The sequence below is a fragment of the Molossus molossus genome, unplaced genomic scaffold, assembly GCF_014108415.1.
Source record: "Molossus molossus isolate mMolMol1 unplaced genomic scaffold, mMolMol1.p scaffold_m16_p_5, whole genome shotgun sequence".
NCBI lineage: Eukaryota > Metazoa > Chordata > Mammalia > Chiroptera > Molossidae > Molossus > Molossus molossus.
Genome location: NW_023425388.1, coordinates 114,548,166 through 114,569,211, shown reverse-complemented (window position 1 = coordinate 114,569,211; position 21,046 = coordinate 114,548,166). Strand labels below are relative to the sequence as shown.

Here is a 21,046-nt window from a genome sequence, read left to right as displayed (position 1 = left end):
CCCCCATTTCCATCAGAGATCATTAAAGTGAGACTAATTTCTTTGCAAAATAAGTCTAGTCTCATTCAACATGGCCTGGTTATTCATATAGGTGGAGCGAGAATAGTGATGACTATAAAGGCTCTTTTAACGTTTGCTTCGCTGGAACTTTTCATAACTCAAGTTCGACTTTTAAAAGCCTCTCAAGGCTAAGAAACCAAGCCAAGGACTTGCCATTAGACTTTGCCTGCAATACCTATAGATTGGGTTAATTTCTTTCTCCTTGAAGTCTCCTGAGCTTCCTGGGCCTATCGGGAGTGACCTTCCTTGCTCACCTGGTAAGGCTGCCAAGAACCCTGTCAGCAGGGGCTTCGTGCGGTTCCAGAAAGTCAACCTCAATCGCTTAAAGCTCTCTGGTAATATCTGATTCTTTTTTTTTTTTTTTTTTATCCTCACCCGAGGACATTTTTCCATTTTTTGCTCAGGTAGAGTGGGAGGGAGAGAGAGGAACAGAGAGAGAGAGAGAGAGAAACATTGATGTGAAAGGGACACATCGAGTGGCTGCCACCCGCACAACCGACCAGGGCCGGGGACAAACTGCAACCGAGGTACGCGCCCTTAGTGGGAACCGAATCCGGGTCTCTCCGGACCGCAGGCCGACGCTCTAACTGCTGAGACAGACCGGCCAGGGCTGGTAATATCTGATTCTATACACATTCTTAAATATGACATTCTAGTTGAAGCCTTGGTAATATATCCAATGATTCCAACTGTGTCCCTTATAAGGAGAACCGACTCTTATTGAACTTATGCAAATAACTATATCACCATAAAAGTAAAAAAAAAAATCACTGAGAGCTTCCAAATTCTGGAGGAATCGAATAGGGAGAAAAATAATGGTTGTGTCTTTGTTCACAAAGGCATGCTTTACCAAACTGCTGGAAGTCTTAGATAGCGTAAGAGAAAAGAAGAAAACGTTTCCTTAAATCTGGAAAACAAAATATTCACGATCAGGCAATATTTTTTTTAAAGTCATAAACATGAGTCATCCTCCTCACTGTACTCAGCACTATGTAATTAACTGCTCCTCTGCGCGTCCTGTGTTAGCAGTTGCAGGCATGCGTCAGTTTCTGGGGAGTTTACCGCCAGTCCAGTGGCGTGTACTTAGCAGCTCCCTCCACAAATCCCCCTGAAGCAGGCACTTTCGCAGAAGCGTCAGAGCAAATCAATGACTGTCTGTAAACAACAGGAGACTTCAAAGTGGCCATCACTAAAGATCTGATGAGAGTTTGTTATAATGTAATTGACAAGGAAATTTGGTTATTTTGTGACAGAATATTTTAAGATCATGATTAGAATTATCACTGATAGTATCAGTCCTTATTTTACTTCAGGACAAAATTATTCTCCTTTTCCCTTGACAAAAACACATTTCCATACTTTATCCCTTTTTGGACCAAAAACATCCTAATTTTTTTGCATACAAAGTTGTTCACTTATTATTCTAGTAGTTTAAATTACATATATTAATCAAAATTCTTAGCTCTCAGAAACCTTAATTTCTAGTGGAAACTAGGAACTAAAAAATTATGAACTGTTTTTATGAATACACATACCTTTCATAATGCCTAGAAGTATACACTTTCTCAGCATATAGTTTTCAATATGGACAGGCCATGTCATCTTCAATTCCTATGTAATAGGAAGACAAAAGAAAAACTTAAGTTTAGTGACTAATGTTTCAGTAATTTACCTTGTTTGGAAATTATCTAGATACTCAATGAATTATCATCATTTAATTGAACAATATGACTTTAAGGTTTCTAGTTACCAAAAAGATTTTGGAACCATTTAAATTAGACACATTTTATACAACATAATCTTTGTTAACAAATTTGTTTATTAGAAACTTTTATTTCACATTGATTAATTTACTCACTTGTAACAATTGTGTTTTAGCTATTAATGAAAATTTCAGTAATGCTGGTGGGGGGGTGGGTTTGGGAGGAGGGTGTCAATGGGGGAAAAAAGAGAAACATCTGTAACAAAAATAAATAAATTTTAAAAAAGAAAATTTCATGAAATATTAGACAAGGTAAGCCTTCTTACATCATTTTTCTTTTTGACAAATTTTGTAACATATATGTAATCAAATATATATTCAGATATATAGCTATATATTGAGAAGCATCAAATATCATAGAAACAATACAACTAAAAAGTTTAACATACAACTTTTCTCTCTCTTTTTTAAAACTACCATGCTTGACATGCATTAAGCAATTTATGCTTATTTTTTTTTTAATTTATAACTTTATAATCTTTTTTTTTTTCTTCTTCTTTTAATCCTCACTCAAGGACATTTTTTCATTTATCTTCAGATAGAGCAGGAGGGAGAGAGGAAAGAGGAGAGAGAGAAAGAAACATCGATGTGAGAGAGACACATTGACTGGTTGCCACCCACACGACCCCAACTGGGGCCGAGGACAAACTGCAACCGAGGTACGTGCCCTTAGTGGGAACTGAGCCCAGGACTCTCTGGGCTGCAGGCCGACGCTCTAACTGCTGAGCCAACCCGGCCAGGGCTATAGTTTTATAATCTTAAGTGTCTACTAGAGATAACATAACTTTGACTAGTAAACTGGGTAGAAAAAACTCTAAAGTTAAGCTCATTTTTTTTCTCAACAATCCTAAAACCAGCTTTGTTTACTAAAGATTATCCCAAACCACATGAACTTAAAAAATAAACCTTTGGCTGGTTTCTATATTTCTGAGAATTTTAGGAATATTTAATTTATCTTTACTTTCATTTATTTCTAAACCAGTTTGAATAGAACTCCTTTGAAAGATTTTATGTTACTTTGATAATACCATACAAAGGTGGGAAAATATCACATATCCATAACATAGCATTAAAAGATAAATTGAGGTATTTGGCTGCCCAGTGTGGCTCAGTGGTTGAGCATCGACCCTGCACCAAGAGGTCGCTGGTTTGATTCCCGGTCAGGGCACATGCCCAGGTTGTGGGCCTGATCCTCAGTGGGGGGCACGCAGGAGGCAGCCAATCAATGTTCTCCCTCATTGATGTTTCTATCTCTCTCTCCCTCTCACTTCTTCTCTCTCTAAAATCAATAAAGGGAAAAAAATTTTTTTTTAAATATTTGCATCTGCCCTTGATAAGCCATCTCGCGGAGGCTGCAGACTAGACTTCGGCAAGGGAGTTTTCTGAGCAGTTTGGGTTTTTTCAAGCCTTTTTTCTTTTTGCCCCCTTCAGCCTCAGGTGGTTGTGGGCAGCATCTTAGTTATCTCTTGGGATGGAAACATTTCAAAGACATGGTAAGATTTCCATCTGCTAGGGACACAGGAAGTATGTCGGTTTCCTCCTAGAAGGCGGTTTGGGGCATATTTGTCTATTACCAGCGGTCTAGGGTGATTACTGTTCCATCTTTCTCCGTTTTCGTAAGTGCAGAACAGTTCTGTTTCCAATGTCCTGACGTTCACAGCTACCAGCATTCTGAGATGAATGGCATGCGTGCACTGGTAAGGTAGACGCACTTCGAATCGCTGCTGGAACCACATGCCTGTGTTTGTAAAGACCGGATTGTAAGACAAGGTTCTTTTTATCAAAAGTCCTCAAAGAACTGGTTCGTAGCCGGAACGATAGAAAGGGCTGATGCACCCGTCCACCTACAAGAATGCGATTCTTGTATCAGGGAGATTTCCAACGGAGACAGAAATAAAACCCGTCTAGGTTCTAGCCTTGGAGCCGTGAGTCTCTGGAACGCCCCGATAAGTCGTCCCCCGCGGCCTTCAGCTCGCTTGTTTCCCTCTGAGCACAAGCTCCATTCAGCTTAGGAGAGAAGGCCTTTAAATACTTCCACCACCCTGGCCGGTTGCTCAGTGGTTAGAGCGTCTGCCCACGGACCAAATTGTCGCAGGTTTGATTCCAGTCAAGGGCATGTACCTTGGTTGTGGTTTGATTCCCGCTCCAGGCGAGGGGCAACCAGTCTATGTGTCTCTCTCACATCGATGGTTCTCTCTCTCTCCCCCCCCCCCCGCTCCCTTCCACTCTATCAAAAAATCAATGGAAGAATATCCTTGGGTGAGGACTTTTTAAAAAAAAGTTCTGTCAGGCTTTGACTATCAACCTCCAACTTGGCCAACTTCTGGCTATAGCATTCTTTTAGAAAAATTGTTTCAGATGTTTAAATCAAAGGCTTACCTATCAAGTGACTTGAAACCCAAACCCATTAGCCGTGAACTCGAGAGGCATTTCCAAAAGTGACAAAGAGGCAGCCTCCCCCAGATGCGGAATCCCCCCCGAAGACAACCGAAGGAAAGACGGTGCTGGGGGCTGCGACAAGTGGGGGGCAGCTCACATCTCTGTGCCGTCACATTTGAGGGTCCTCAATCTCACCACGGGTTGCCTGAGACACTTCCACGGACGAAAGGCAAGCCAGGTCTCAGGACACAAAACCAGGGAGAAACAGGGAAGCAAGAGCTGCCCATGGGAGGGAAAGGATCAATAACTCATGGGCACCCTAAGACCAAATTCAACCAGAGTCACAATCCAAAGAACCAGTTCTTACCAACGTTTACTCCTGCCAGTCTAAACCCGGAAAGGAAAAAGTTATTACCACCTTTGCCCAACTGGTTGCAACAGGCAGATACAAAAGACTGATGTGCCAAGAATGTGTACCCTCTGCCGGATTTTGTTGGAGCATCAGAGTCTGTCTCCAGGGCCGCTTCCAGATCACGCCCCCAGACAGTGGTGTCCCATTTGGGTGCAAGAAACTGGAGGGGAGAAAAAGGATTTCCTCGACCCTTTTAGGATCCTTAGCTGAGTCTGAAAATGAAACAGACAAGGACAGATGAACAGAAGAAAAGCATACACATTTTACTGAATTTTCACTTGCAGATGAGATCCTTCGAAGGAGAAGAAAGACCCTAAGAGGCCCTGGCCGGTTTGGCTCAGCGGTTAGAGCGTCGGCCTGCGGTCCGGAGAGACCCGGGTTCGGTTCCCGCTAAGGGCACGTACCTCAGTTGCAGTTTGTCCCCGGCCCTGGTTGGTCGTGCGGGTGACAGCCACTCGATGTGTCCCTTCACATCGATGTTTCTCTCTCTCTCTCTCCCCCTTCCTCTCTCTCCCTCCCACTCTATCTGTACAAAAAAAAAAAAAAAAAAAAAAGAGGAAAAATATCCTCGGGTGAGGATAAAAAAAAAAAAAAAAAAAAAGACCCTAAGAGGTGGGCCAGGGCAGCAAACTTCTTTTAGACAGAGACACAATACATGTTTGAACATTGGCACAGCAGAGGGGCTTGAGATAGGGACAGTGGATGGTGAAGTAGTAACTAGAAAGCTAAAATTTAGTTTAACAAGTTTGTTTATATAGATGCCTCGGTCCCAAATTCCCTGTCTCTGGTGATAATGTCTTCTTTCTTCTTGGCCCAGGGAAGGTACCTGTCACAGGAGTTTACGTTCTGTTTCAGAGAAGAACAGCAGGTGGAGAGGTAGGGGTCAGAGTGACTCATCTCAGCTCGCAATGGTCGGCACACGGGTGCCTGCTTCCACAGTTTTCTCAGACTCCTTCAGCTTAAGAGAGGCAATCTACCAAGGTCTATATTTCAGTGGCAGAACCTGAACTTCATCAGCTTCTTGGTTGCTACCCCTTCCTCCAGAGAGTCTCGTCTTCTGCTAAAACTCTGTGGGCTGTGATTCCTAGAAAACACTTATCGGCCAAATAAGGGCACTTGAAATAATAGGTAACATTTTTAGTTTACTTTACACTTTTCCAGTAATTTTTATATCCATTGTGTCATTTAATTTTTGAAATAGCCTTGTTATATAAGTGCTATAACCATCTACATAATCTACATTTTATAGAAAATGAAACTATAATTCAGAGAGATTCTTTTTTATTTTATTTATTTATTTTTTTAATTAAATTATTTTTGTTACAGATGTTTCTCTTTTTCCCCCCAACTGATTTCCCCCTTTCCCGCCTTCCCCGCCCTGTCACCAGCTTTGTTGTCCATGTCCATTGTTCATGCACACATGCATATAAGTTCTGTGGTTTATCTCTCCCCCACCACACCCTCTTCTGGGGATTGTCAGCCTGTACCCCACTTCCACATCTCTGGGACTACCCCATTCCTCAGACTGTTATGTTCATTATATTCCACAAATAAGTGAGATCATATGTTACTTGTCTTTCTCTGTTTGGCTTGTTTCACTTAGGATAATATTTTCCAGGTCACTCCATGTCGCCTCAAAAGATAAGAGATCTTTCTTTCTTACAGCTGCATAGTACTCCATTGTGTATATGTACCACTGCTTTTTTATCCACTCGTCTACTGATGGACACTTGGGCTGTTTCCAGATCTTAGCTATTGTAAATAGTGCTGCTACGAACATGGAGGTACATATATTCTTTCTGATTGGTGTTTTAGGCTTCTTAGGGTATATTCATAGAAGTGGGATCACTTGGTCAAATGGAAGTTCAGTTTTTAATGTTTTGAGGTAACACCATAGTGTTTTCCATAGTGGCTGCACCAGTCTTCATTCCCACCAGCAGTGTACTAGAGTCCCCTTTTCTCCACACCCTCGCCAACACTTGTTGTTTGATGATTTGTTGATGGCAACCATTCTGACAGGTGTGAGGTGATACCTCATTGTTGTTTTAATTTGCATCTTTCTGATGATTAGTGATGTTGAGCATTTCTTCATATGTCTCTTGGCCATTTGTATGTCCTGTTTGGAGAGGTGTCTATTCAGGTCCTCTGCCCATTTTTTAATTGGGTTCTTTGTCTGCCTTTTGTTGAGTTGTATGAGCACTCTATATATGGGAAATTAACCCCTTATCTGATATATCATTGGCAATTATGCTCTCCCATACAGTGGGTTGCCTTTCCATTTTGATGATTGTATCTTTTGCTGTGCAGAAGCTTTTGAGTTTAGTGTAGTCCCATGTGTTCATTTTCTTTTTTGTTTCTGTTGCCTTAGGTGATGTATCAGTGAAAATTCTGCTGCGAATGATGTCTGAAATTTTGTTGCCTACAGTTTCTTCTAGGATTTTTATGGATTCACTGGTGACATTTAAGTCTTGTATCCATTTTGAGTTTATTCTTGTGTATGGTGTAAGTAGATAATCTGGTTTCATTTTTTTTTGCATGTAGCTGTCCAATTTTCCCAACACCATTTATTGAAGAGGCTGTCTTTACTCCACTGTATGCTCTTGCCACTTTTGTCAAATATTAATTGAGTATATTGCCTTGGGTCCATTTCTGGGTTCTCTGTTCTGTTCCACTAGTCTATATGCCTGTTCTTGTGCCAGTACCAGGCTGTTTTGATTACAGTGGCTTTGTAGTATAACCTGAAATCTGGTAATGTGATCCCCCAACCTTGTTCTTCTTTTTCAAGATCGCTGTGGCTATTCCAGGTCTTTTTTGGTTCCATATGAACTTTTGAAGTATTTGTTCTAGTTCTGTGAAGTATGTTGTCGGTATTTTGATGGGGATTGCATTAAATCTATAGATTGCTTTGGGTAGTATGGGCATTTTAATGAAGTTAATTCTTCCAATCCATGAACAAGGTACATGCTTTCACTTTTTTATATCGTACTCTATTTCTTTTTTCAATGACTTGTAGTTTTCTGCAAATAAGTTCTTTATTTCTTTGGTTAAGTTTATTCCTAGGTATCTTAATTTTTTTGCTGCAATGGTAAATGGGATTGTTTTCTTAGTTTCTCTTTCTGTGAGTTCATCATTAATGTATCAGAATGTTATCGATTTCTTGATGTTAATTTTGTATCCTGGTACTTTGCCAAATTCATTTATTAAGTCTAGTAAATTTTTGATGGAGTCTTTGGAGTTTTCTACGTATAGTATCATGTCATCTGTGAATAATGACAGCTTCACTTCCTCCTTTCCCAGTTGGATCTCTTTTATTTTTTCTTACTGTCTGGTTGCTGTGGCTAAGACTTCCAGTACTATGTTAAATAGGAGTGGCGAAAGTGGGCATCCCTGTCTTGTTCCTGTTCTTAAGGGAAATGCTTTTAATTTTTGCTGATTGAGTATGATGTTGGCTGTAGGTCTTTCATATATGGCCTTTATTATGTCAAGATATGATCCCTCTATTCCCACTTTGCTGAGCATTTTTATCAGAAATGGATGCTGGATTTTGTCAAAGGCTTTTTCGGCATCTAGTGATATGATCATGTGGTTTTTATTCTTTATTTTATTTATGTAGTGTATCACATTAATTGGTTTGTGAATATTGTACCAGCAATATTGTACTTGCATCCCTGAGATGAATCCCACTTGGTCATGGTAAATAATTTTTTTGACATATTGCTGGATCCGATTTGTGAGTATTTTGTTCAGGATTTTGGCGTCTATGTTTATCAGTTGGCCTGTAGTTTTCTTTCTTTGTAATGTCTTTTTCTGGTTTTGGAATTAGAATTATGCTGGCCTCATAAAACACGTTTGGAAGTCTTCTTTCTTCTTAAATTTTTTGAAATAGTTTGTGGAGAATGGGTGTTAGTTCTTCTTTGAATGTTCGGGAAAACTCCCCCATGAAGCCATCCAGGCCTGGGCTTTTGTTTGCTGGGTGTCTTGATTACCTCTTCAATTTCCTTAGTTGTTTTTTTTTTAATCCTCACCTGAGGACATTTTTGATATTTTGTTCAGACAGAGAGGAAGAGAGAGAGAGAGAGAGAAACATCGACGTGAAAGGGACACATCAAGTGGCCGCCACCCACACAACCCAACCAGGGCCAGGGACAAACTGCAACCGAGGCACGTGCCCTTAGCGGGAACCGAACCCTGGTCTCTCGGGACCGCAGGCCGATGCTCTAACCGCTGAGCAATACCAGCCAGGGCTCCTTAGTTGTTATTGGTCTGTTCAAGTTTTCTGTCTCTTCTCTGTCCAGTTTGGGGGACTATGTATTTCCAGAAATTTGTCCATTTTGCTTAAATTGTCAAATTTGTTGCCACATAATTGTTCATAGTAGTTGTTAACGATCTTTTGTATTTCTGTGGTGTCAGTTGTTACTTCTCCTCTTTCATTTCTGATTTTGTGTATTTGGATTCTCTCTCTTTGTTTCTTGGTGAGTCTAGCTAAAGGTCCATCAATCTTGTTAATCATTTCAAAGAATCAGCTCTTTGTTTCATTGATCCTTTGAATTGTTTTTTTGGTCTCTATGTCATTTATTTCTTCTCTGATCTTTACTATTTCCTTCCTTCTACTTGCTGTGGGGTTTCTATTTGTTTGTTTTCTAGTTCTTTAAGTTGTGAGGTTAGATAGTCTATTAGAGATTTTTCTTGCTTCTTGAGGTAGGTCTATAGTGCTATGAACTTCCCTCTCAGAACTGCTTTCGCTGTATCCCATAGATTTTGTGTTGTTGTGTGTTCATTTTCATTGGTTTCCAGGAAGTTTTTAATTTCTTCCTTGATCTCCTCGGTAACCCATTCATTGTTTAATAACATGCCATTTAGCCTCCATGTGTTCCAATATCTTTGCATGTCCTTGTTCCAATTGACTTCTAGTTTTATGCCATTGGGATCTGAGAAAATGCTTGATATGATTTCAATCTTCTTGAACTTGTAGAGACTTAGTTTGTGTTCTAACATGTGGTCTATCTTTGAGAATGTCCCATGTGCACTTGAGAAGAATGTGTATTCTGTAGTTTTGGGGTGTAATTCTCTGTAGATATCTATTAAATCCATTTGGTCTAGTGCTTCATTTAGAGTCTCTGTTCCCTTGCTAATTTTTTGTCTAGAGGATCTATTCAGTGATGTCAGTGGGGTGTTGAAGTCCCCTGCTATGATTGTATTGCTGTCGATTTCTCCTTTGAAATCTTACAGAAGATTTTTAATATATTTTGGTGCTTTTATATTGGGTGCATATATGTTTATCAAGGTTATATCTTCATGCTGGATAGATCCTTTCACTATTGTGTAGTGGCCTTCTTTGTTTCTAGTTATGGCCTTCATTTTGAAATCTATTTTATCACATGTGGGTAGCAACCCCAGAGTTTTTTTTTCCTTTCCTTTTGCTTGGAAGATTTTTTTCATCCCTTCACTTTCAACCTAGGTGATTCCTTTGTTGTGAGGTGGGTCTCTTGTAAACAACATATATATGAGTCATATTTTCTTATCTAATCAGCTACTCTGTGTCTTTATCAGAGCATTCAATCCATTTACATTTAAGGTGTTTATTGATATGTATTTATTTATTGACATTTTTGTTTAGTTTGGTTATATTTTTCTTCCTATTTCTCCTGCTAATTAGAGCAGTCCTTTGAACATTTCTTGCAGTGCTGGTTTGGTGCTAATGTATTCCCTTAGCCTTTTTTTTGTCTGGGAAGCTCTTTATTTGACCTTCTATTTTGAATGATAGCCTTGCTGGGTAGAGTAGTCTTGGATTCAGATTCTTGTTTTTCATGACCTTGATTACTTCATGCCACTCCCTTCTGGCTTGTAGTGTTTCCGTTGAGAGGTCAGCTGAGAGCCTAATGGGAGTTCCTTTGTAGGTAACCTGTTGCTTCTCTCTTGCTGCCTTTAGGATTTTCTCTTTGTCTTTAATTTTTGGCTTTTTAATTACTATGTGTTTTGGTGGGGGCCTGTTTGGGTTCTTCTTAGTTGGGGCTCTCTGTGCTTCTTGAACTTGAATGCCTTCTTCCTTCACCAAATTAGGGAAGTTTTCTGTCACTATTTCTTCAAATATATTCTCTAACCCTCGCTCATTTTCTTCCTCTTGGGGACTCCTATGATGCGAATATTATGACATTTCCAGTTGTCCCACAGTTCTCTTAAGCTGTCTTCCTGTTTTTTAATTTTTTTTTTGCTTTTGGTTTTCTGATTGGTTGATTTTTTTCTACCCTGTCTTCCAATTCACTGATCCAGTCCTCAGCTTTCTGTACTCTGCTCTTTAGCCCTTCCAGTGTGTTCTTTATTTCTGCTATGCCATTCTTCATTTCTTCTTGGTGGTTTTTCATTTCCAATTGGTTGATTTTCAATGTTTCTGTTTCTTTACTCATGGTGTTGATATCCTTACTCATGCTGTTGAGCTTCCTGAAGATCATGGCTTTGAATATTAGCTCTGTTAACTTGCTTAACTGTATTTCATTTATCTCAGCTTTGGTAGAGGTCTCTTGTTTTTTCATTTGGCATTTGTTTCTGTGTTTCACCAGTTGGGCTATCTCAGTGGGCTTTGGAGTCTGCCAAATTATCCCTGTGGGTGTTGGTGTTCTGCTGTTTGTGGCTCCCTCGACTGGGTTGGATGAGCGTGGGAGGACCCATGTTAAACACCACTGTCAAGTCTTACCTTCCTGGGCAGAGTTGCAAGCCCAGGAATGGTTCAGATATTCTCTAGCTTTTTGCCTGGAGGTTATTGCAGTTACTTGAAGAGCCTTGGCTTCTCAGTTGAATGAAAAACTCCCTCAGGTGTTCAGCATAAGGGAATTTCCCAAGGGTGGGGCAGATGCTGGTTGTTAATAAGCCTCAATTTGCATTTCAATGGCCACCGGGTGTCATTGAATCTCCAAGGGAGGGGCCACTGCCTCTCCCCAGAGCCCTGGGAAGGAGTAAAATGGCCACAGTCCTGTGTGGCCACAACTCAGCAAAAGCTATGAGCACCCTCCAAATCCCGAGTGTCCCCACACAGTTCCAGTCCCGTCCACCCTCCCTCTGCCAGAGCCCAAGGTGAGTGGCTGTGGCTATTTTAGCGTCTGTCCTGGCTCTGGGCTGTGGAGCCACCTGGGAGTTTAACTCGAGGGCACTGCTCACAGCCCAGGATGCTGCGGGCTCCCAGCCCCCTGCTCACGCCTCCACAATCCTACCAGGATTGAGTCAGTGTCCCTGGTTATATGGTCCTCCAAGCTGCTTTTCTCTTGCTTTTTCCTGACGATTTGTCTTTATTTTCGTTGTAATTCCAGTTTGGTCTTGGGAGATGGTCTGTGTTGCTTCCATTCACTCTGCCGCCATTTTGGAATCTCCAAGAGATTCTTTTTAAAATTTATTTTATATTATTGATTTTAGAGAGGAAGGGAAAGAGAGAGAGAGTAACATCGATCAGTAGCCTCCTGCATGTGCCCTGACTGAGTATTGAACCCACAACCCAGGTATGTGCCCTGACTGGGAATCAAACCTATGACCTTCTGATACACAGAATGATGCCCAACCAACTGAGCCACACTGGCCAGAGCCAGAGATTCTTATTCTCACTTATAGTGATGCTTACCTTGATTGTGCCATGGTGTCTAGCATTCATTACACTGTAATGTAATACATATGTAATGCTGTGGTTGCCAATTTTCCCGAATGAAGAAATCCTTCCCTGATCTTCCCAGTGAACTGTTTAAGAATACATTTGGTAAACAAAGAGCTCAATCTTTTCAAAACATCCTTCTTCCTTTTTCAAAGATGGCATTGCTGAACAGGTAAATTTTCTTTACAAAGTGTCACTAACAATAATCTAATGTAAAATAAAAAGTAGCTCTGTTCATCTCATTTCATGATGGGGCAAAACCCTATTAAAATCAATATAAGAAATATAACTTGAAAGAGCTTTTAATCATAGAGGATGATATCAATGAAATAATATCAGAAAAGCACAATTGTTCTTTTGTTTTTGAAATATATTTCCCCAGTTTTCCTTAGTAAACATGTATTAATGTTATAATCAGTAAAATAATCTTAAACAAAGAACTACAGAAGGCCCTTGTTCCTGAGATCACAAGTTTGTTCTTGTCACTTTCTTTGGTCTCGGTTTTTGAATTTTCATCTACTGGCTTCTGCATGTTTCTCTTTGGCTTTCCTACTCTCATTTGAAACAATCACTTCTAAAACTAAATTAATGTTTTTCCATACCAACCACTCTTCTTGGCATCCCTATTTCTGCCTCCTTTTCATCCAAGTTTTAAACTCTGGAATTTTTCTTCAGTCCATCTTCAGCTACTGATTTCCTGCTTAATGTCTTTCTTTCTCCAGTGCATGTCTTTGTCGCCTGAACTTGAAGCTGAGTCCACATGGAGACTTTATTCCTGGGCTCTCTCACTTCCAGCTTCATGACATCACTGCCGGAGAAATCTTTCCAAAATCACATGTAGGTTTATATCACATCCATGCTCAAAAACAAACTACCTAACTTGTCAGAAAAAGAGCTTCTCCCAGGCCAGGGCAATGTCAATTCAAGGTGAGCTTGGGACATCTGTGCCAGAGAGCAAGGAAATGTTCAAAGAATGAATAAGGACATGTGAGGGGCACAGGAATGGACCTTGAATGATGTTCCCACTGGCCATATTTGGCCCATCTCAACATCTAAAAAATAATAAGTTATGAATTATAACACATTGAATTAGAATATCTATGAGTACAGAAAGAGAGATACAGCGAAGAAAAAAGTAGAAGTTCTTCTGTGCAGAAAAATAACATAAATGCAGAAGAAATGATAGAAAAACAGCACATTGCAACCAATGATTGTGATAATTGGTGACCAGTGGTGGCTCAATGCATCAGTTGAAATGTCTTTAGGGAACAGGATATGACACGGTTTCAAGGTACTACCTCACAAATTATTTACTAATTGCAAAGTGAAAGATGTACATTTATAAATCTGAAGGAAACCACCTTAACCAAGAGCTCAAACTTACAATCACCAATAGCAGTGAGAGACACACAATGTACTCACACCAATCACACGTTCTTGCCAACAGGTTCGACCCAAGTCCATTGTGGAGGAGACAATCAGAAAAGCTAAGAATGTAGAGCATTCTACAAGACAACTGGCTGGGATTCTTCAAAAATAATTTAATACACTAGAAAACAAAAAGGCAGTAAGATTAGTGTGGATTAAAGGAAATTTCAGAGATGTGATTTTGTGCACAACACTTCATAGGCTCCTGTATAAAACAGTGAAAAACAACCACACAAAAATAGAATATCTTTGTTCTTGGAAGATATGAGCTGATGTGTGTGGGGGAGAGAGAGCATAATGTCAAATACTTTAAGAAAAAAATTGTGTCAATAAACATATATATACACACACACATAAACAGAGAAAGAGTGTGCAAGCCAAAGCAGTAAATATTCACAAAAGGTGAATTTAGGTAAAGGGTCCATAGGGGTTCATTGTACTATACTTTGAATATTTTTGTAGATTTGAAAACATTTTAATAAAAGTTTGTTAAGCCCTGGCCGGTTTGGCTCAGCGGTTAGAGCGTTGGCCTGCGGTCCTGAGAGACCCGGTTCGGTTCCGGCTAAGGGCATGTACCTCGGTTGCAGTTTGTCCCCGGCCCTGGTCGGTTGTGCGGGTGGCAGCCACTCGATGTGTTCCTTTCACGTCGATGTTTCTCTCTCTCTCTGTTCCTCTCTCTCCCTCCCACTCTACCTGAACAAAAAAATGGAAAAATGTCCTAGGGTGAGGATGAAAAAAAAAAAAAAAGTTTGTTAAAATAACCTTGCCCAGAAGGAGGAAGTCCAGAGTCCTTGATGCAGCTCAAGGCCGTGCTCCACCCAGATCTATGGATCTGCACTCACTTTGTAAAAGCCACAAGGGCTAGACTGTGTCCCATCAGCCCTGTTTCCCAGCTTTGGCACCGTGTCTGTCTGGTCTTCGTAGCTCTGTCTTCGACGCCTCTGCAGGGTCCCCTTTTGGATCAAACCGATCTACCTACTCACAGCTCTGCCTGTGCCGACCTGCCGTGACCGTGGCTCATTTCTCTACCCAAATGAAAACACCCTCCGGATCCCACTGCTGACACCAAGAATAACAGAAAACACCCTCATCCCCATCAATCACAGCCTTACTGAAACACAAACATGACCATCCAGGCTAAGCCCAGATATCTCCCCCCAGATTCCTTTGTGTGAGACTATTAAAATATCATTTACATAAGAGAAAAGCAGGGATCATAGCTTATGATTCTTAGAGAACCCCTACTTAGAAAATAACATGTCTTCAATAAATAGATGGACTGATCATACCCTTCACTGCGTTATGTATGAGATGATCATTATTTTGGTGTCAAAATTCCAGAAAAAAAAAAATAGAAGAAATTTAGTAAATTAGCTAGTCACCTCTATGGAATGCCAAATGAAAAGTAACTTAAAAACTTATTTTTAAAATCAGGTGGGCTTGGATTAAATGTTAAATGTTCCCATTTTTACCTGGACATTTGGTATTACGCAGAGTTGAGGAGGCTTGGGTGAGTAGGGGGAGGTACCTATCTGATCATTTACCCACAATATCCCCTTGTCTCATTCTGTGGCACTAACCTCCTTCCTCTGTGTTACATTTAGACACTGCTGTCAATGATCTTCTCTGTCCTTGGCATTGCTTTCTCTGGATACTGCCTGGCGATTTCGGCTCTGGGCCTCGTCCAAGGCCCCTACTGCCGCACCCTCGGTGGCTGGGAGTACGCCTTCGAAGGCACTGCAGGACGGTAAGGAACAACTCCTCCACCCAAGGAGGCCGGAGGCGCCTGACTTCACGCTCATGTTAATTTCCATGATCGCTTTGTAGTTTCGTGCAGCTGGCTTAGTGCACGATTTTCCTATTTGTTTCCTGATCTCCAGACCAATATGTGCCTGCATCTTTGTTCAGATGTTTTTCCCTCCAGTCGGTTAATCCACGTGCAGTCACTATTTTGAGGCTCTCGTGGAGATATTCGAATAAAAGACGTGTTCTCCCATCCTTCAGAACAGGGCTTCATGCTGATCGCTGTCTGCCAGCTGCTGGGACGTGGGTGGTTCTGGGAAGCTGGTCTTGTTTTGTGGCCAGGTTGGACATATGTGCTATGTTACAGATATAAAAGGGTTCAACTGAGAGAGACTCGCAATGCCCTTGGATGGTGACACCCAGGGCTACACCAGCAGGGGCTACACAGAGCTAGAACCAGGCAGGGCAAGTAGCAAAGTGCAGTCTGAGACCCAGAGACATGCCCGGGAGCAGGAGTTTGTAGACGGAGCCGGGAACTCATCTAGCAGGTACTGCGGAGGAGGCTAAGAGACGGCTCCGGAGGCCAGGATGCAGCGCAGGCGGGGATGAGGGACCAGTGCTGCATCACAGATGCCTTACACTGGCGTCGTGCGGAGCTGGCTGGCCTACCAGCATCTGCAGAGGCAGCGCAGAAGGTAGCAGGGCCAGTTTAGCTCAGTAGTTAGAGTGGCGGCCCGAAGACCAAAGGGTCTCGAGGTCTATTCCTGGTCAAGGGCACATACCCGGGTTGCAGGGTCGGCAGGAGGCAGCTGATCACTGTGTCTCTCTCACGTCGATGTTTCTCACTCTCTCAACCTCCCTCCCTTCCACTCTATCTGAAAAAAAAAATCAATGGATAAATATCCTCGGGTGAGGATTAACAAAACTAAGTAAATAATAATTTTTTTAAAAGGAGGCAGGGCCCAGACGGAGACACAGGAGAGGGTCATTGAATCTCTCCCTGTCTTTCCCTATGCTCAGAATCCAACGGAATGAAATGAGGGAGTGTCTGTACCATCCCCTGGGGAAGTCACATTTTCTTCTCGACTCCCCACAACTGGCTTTACTGTTCAAGGCCCACATCTAATTGAGGTCTCATGCTCACCTGGAGCTGCTTGGACGAACTGCTCTGTGCCCCCTTTATTCGGAAGGTCCCACAAGGTGCCACGTCCAAAGCTCTTCCTCGGCTCAGGAGAACCTCAGAAACAACCCCAGGCCTTTCTGAGCACTTGGAGAAGACAACCCTGTGGAACTGAAGGGCTTTAGGAAAGGGGCCCTAATTTATAACGTCCCAGAGGGTGCAAAAAATCCTTTTTTATGCCATCAGTCCCTGAACTTTTCCCCCACCCCAAAACCATGCAAGAATCTCAGGCTCCCCACTGGCTTCTCCATTGCTTCTTTCACGTTGCACTTGCCATTTGCATTCCCATCTCCAGACTCTCCACCCCTTGCAGATGCTGCTGACGCACTATGACTCTCTGTGGTTTTACAAGAACAAATACAGGACCGTAGTCTGGGAGGGAAATAGAAACCCTGCGAGTCATCTCACTTCGAAGTGTTGGGTGATCTTGCAGAGCGTGCCCGAGCAACAGTCTAGAATAAGGACTTTGAAGAGAGTAGCTTCCCTGGTGGCTGAGACTGAGTGAGGAGTCTAAGGGCACATGACATGGGTCTAGGGAAATGGTAACAGGACATTAGATCTGTAGGTTGCTTTACAGGTTCCAAAGCATTTTTACATAACTCTCAACAAACAGTCACAGTAACCGTAGGGTTAGATATTTTGAGCTCATTGCCCAGATAAAACTCTCAAGGACAGAGATGTAATGTCCCTCACCCAACATCCTACAGGTCTGGGAGTTGTGACTTCATATTTAGTGTTCTTTACCTATTGGGACCTCAGAGTCATTGGCAATACCAAGAAATTCTCAGAGTTCCTCTGAGTGTTCTGGAGCATAGAGAATAAGAAAGAATTGAAGGAAGGGAATAAGAAAGAAGTGAAGAGGGGAGAGAGAAAAACGAAAAGAAGAGCGAGGACATGGTGGTGAGGGTAGTCACCGAAATGCGGAATTCACTCCTTTCTACCACAGGCGTTACCCCCAGAGGCACCTGGCTGGTACTCAGGTTGCCTGCATTGCCATTTTAAGAACAATCATCTTCCTACTGACAAGATATTTATAGAAAATTCTGCCCTGTAAATAGGCTTGATTGTTTTTGTTTGGAGGATTTATTTTTAAAAGACCAGTTTTCCATTTTGATTTTGTTGAACAGAGCGTGTATCCTTAGAAGAAGGGGTCATGGTCATAGTAGACTTGGAAGTGAGCAAAAGTCGTCAGGTTGATGCGTGTGGCTTTAAAATGATCTTGGAAGGTGTGCAATGCTCACAATTCTGTGCTGAACTAGACTGATCATAGCTTTTGGTCTTTTGCGTTCCCACCTCACAATCGACATCTTAAAAACCGTGTACAGTCGTCCCTCGCCACTTCGCTCTTTGGCGTTCGTGGCTTCACTCTATTGCATTTTTTCCCAAATACATTCATTAAAAAATTGATCGAGACAGTGAAAATGATACAGCGCACGCTCAGTTGTCTGAGTCAATTATACACCCCTGTATTACAATTACAATTACAATTACGATTACTGTACGTGCAGACTGGAGGCTATGTAGTCGAGCACCCCAGGAACCCTTCAACACCAGGTGCACCCGCTCAACCACCCCTTGTGTTTGGGCAATAACTTTTTCCCAAAAAATTGGGTGTGGTGAAACCAAGCCAATTAGAGCATGCTGGTCATTGATGGGCTAGCCTATCCTCTTCCTATCCTGGCCACTGATTGGCTCAGCCTCACGCAAGTTCGTGTCTCTCAAACACGCTTCTGCATCCTACGTATCAGAAGCAACCTTGCTCTTCTTTGCTGTGCAGCACATCTCTTCATCGTCATCGCTTCATCATCAAACAAGTTGCACTCTTTTCATAGGTTAGTGGTTGTGTGTAAGAACTGTGTGTGTGTAATTAAATGTACAATAATAATAATATATTTGTAACGTCTAATATGTCTTATTTTCTCTAATATATTGGGTAATATGAGTGTAATGGTGACTAAAGTGTGTTATTTCATGTGTATAGGGCCCTAATAATGTTAAAAACGTATTTAGAAGGTCCTAAACAGGTTTCTATGCTCTAATTGCAAAAATATTCGATTTATAAATAAAGAATCCTACTTCGTGGAAATTCATTTATCGCGGTAGAGTCGGGAACTGATGAACCACCATAAACAAGGGCCGACTGTAATAGCAACATTCTGAAGCAGAGGGCCCCACACTGTGGACCCCACACCAGCAGCATCACCATCGCCTGGGAACTTAGATATGCAGTCTTGAACACCACCCACAACTTCTGAATCAGAAACCCTGTGGTGGGGCCCAGCAATCCGCACCTTCACAAGCCCTCCACCATCCCGATGTCAAGTTTGAGAACCACTGTTCTAAGGGCTTTGGGACAGAGTCTAGGAATATCTCGCAGACTTTCTTGTTTTTATTTGACCACCTGTGTGATGTTATGTCCAGCGCAAGCTCAGCCCTGTCCCTGACAGCCCAGGCTAACTTTTGGTCTCCGAGAGAACAGGCGGCCTCTACCGCTCTTGGTATTGACATCTGTTGCCTTCCATTGCTATCGAACTCTTCAGATTGTGTCTTGCTTCCCAATTGAATTAGGATTGTCTCTGAGACAGGCACCGTGTTCATAATAAGCATAACCCAGTGCTATACATACTATATGGCCCATATATGTTCTGAATGATTTTTTAAATATATAAACTCATACTTAATAATATTATGTATTTTATTATATGTATTAGTGTCCCAAACATGTAAATCACTGCAGCCTTCTATCTTGGACCACGGATGTAGGCTTGGCCATGCTGGGCTTGTTGACCATGACCCCCTTGCTCTCAGTTTCCTCACAGATTCCAGCATGTGGAGTCAATGCCTTGAACCCGCGCACGTGGTGGAATGGAACATCATTCTGTTCTCCATCCTCATAGTGCTCAGCGGGCTCCAGGTGACCGTCTGCCTCGTCAGAGTAGTCGTTCAGTTATCCAAGATATTGTGTGGGACCTATTCAGTCATCATCCAGGTAACACCCCCCGCTCACACCTGTACCTCATTCCTTTCACCCCCACTGCCCAGGACTCAGGGAGCTTTGTTAGAAGACTGTTAGAATTCCATCGTTTCCTTTCCATTCCTACTGTCCCCATCTTTACCCAACCTCTACTACCTCTGATTATTTTCAATATTCCAATGTGTCTGTTGGTGTGTCCATGTGGACTGAATCAATGTAATAGTAAGATCTGCATTCCACGTTCTATGATGAAAACAACTCATTGTTTTCAATGAGCAACATTTCAGTGTTCTGTGCCGATATGACCCAAAGCTCAGATAAATATATGCATTTATGTGTATTGAGAATTTTCTTGTTCATAAAATAACCAAAGACTCACAACCTTATCCTATTTCTTTTGCATGCTGGTACACTCCGCTAATGAGCCTTCTTTGAGTCATAAGTGAGTAGTTTTTAAGAAGTTAAATATGTCTTCATCTATTGGAACTATTTCAGTATCATCTGCTAAAATATTAACAATAATTTAGTCTTAATTGAAACTACTAAACCTATCCAGCAAGTCCAGAGGGTAGAGAAACCATGATTGAGATCTTGTGTCATGTTTAACAACATATATTAGATCATTCCTTTCCTAGCAGTTTCAAACAGATATTTTCCTAGTCCATTATATGTTGAATACAAACTGTAAGTTTAAGTTGTTACCTGGATTATGAATCATTAATCAAGTCAAATTTACTACTTTACTCACTTTGGTTTTCCTTTTCTTTTTTATAGCCTGGAATCATTTGAATAAGGACAAGAACCGTTTTCCATTATCAAGTTAAGGTCATCTATCTAAGTCTCGAGGGCAATATCCAAATGGTATCTTCAGCATTTGGTATTTATTGTCATCATTTGTGAAATTTACAGTTCTCACTGGAAGTGCAAATTATGCCACACTTTTATTTAGAATTGTTTTCTAAGTAATATGGGTCAAGGTCTTTAGAAATGTTTATATATACTCTACTATGGAAATAAATAAGAATACAAGATAAAACTTTATGCAGATGGATATATTTCAACATTATTTGATATTCTGAAAAATTAGAAATACCAAAAAAGTTGAATCTTAGGGGAAAGATTAAATAGAGTGGCACATTAGAAAGATTAAACAAAGAGTGGTACATTAGCTGTAATTTTACATGGTCATTACAAATGATGTTTTAAAGATTATGAATAATGCTATGTGAAAAAGCAGATTACAAATTTATGTTTACAGTAAAAAGCATAACCATCTAAAACAAACAAACAAAACAAAACACCAAATAATCAAAATATAGGATAAAAACTAAATCGAGAAGAGTTTACACAAAAGTGTCACCTGTGGTGATTTGGGTCGTAGGTGACCCTTCTTCCTAATTTTTCATATTTTCCAAGTCATCTTTATGTTTTACTATCAAAATACTTTCTAAAAACATATTTTTACTATTAGAATT

General features: G+C 41.2%; 1 protein-coding gene across 1 annotated transcript in view; it reads left to right on the top strand.

The window, feature by feature from the left end:
- TM4SF18 (transmembrane 4 L six family member 18) overlaps positions 1-20,543 on the top strand; it is a 28,800-nt gene extending 8,257 nt beyond the window's left edge. The window contains exons 4-6 of the mRNA XM_036243674.1: positions 15,279-15,421; positions 19,406-19,586; positions 20,346-20,543. Coding sequence (XP_036099567.1) covers positions 15,279-15,421; positions 19,406-19,586; positions 20,346-20,360 — 339 coding nt within the window. The 3' untranslated portion in view covers positions 20,361-20,543. The remainder of the gene's footprint in view (positions 1-15,278; positions 15,422-19,405; positions 19,587-20,345) is intronic.
- The last annotated feature ends 503 nt before the right edge of the window (positions 20,544-21,046 follow it).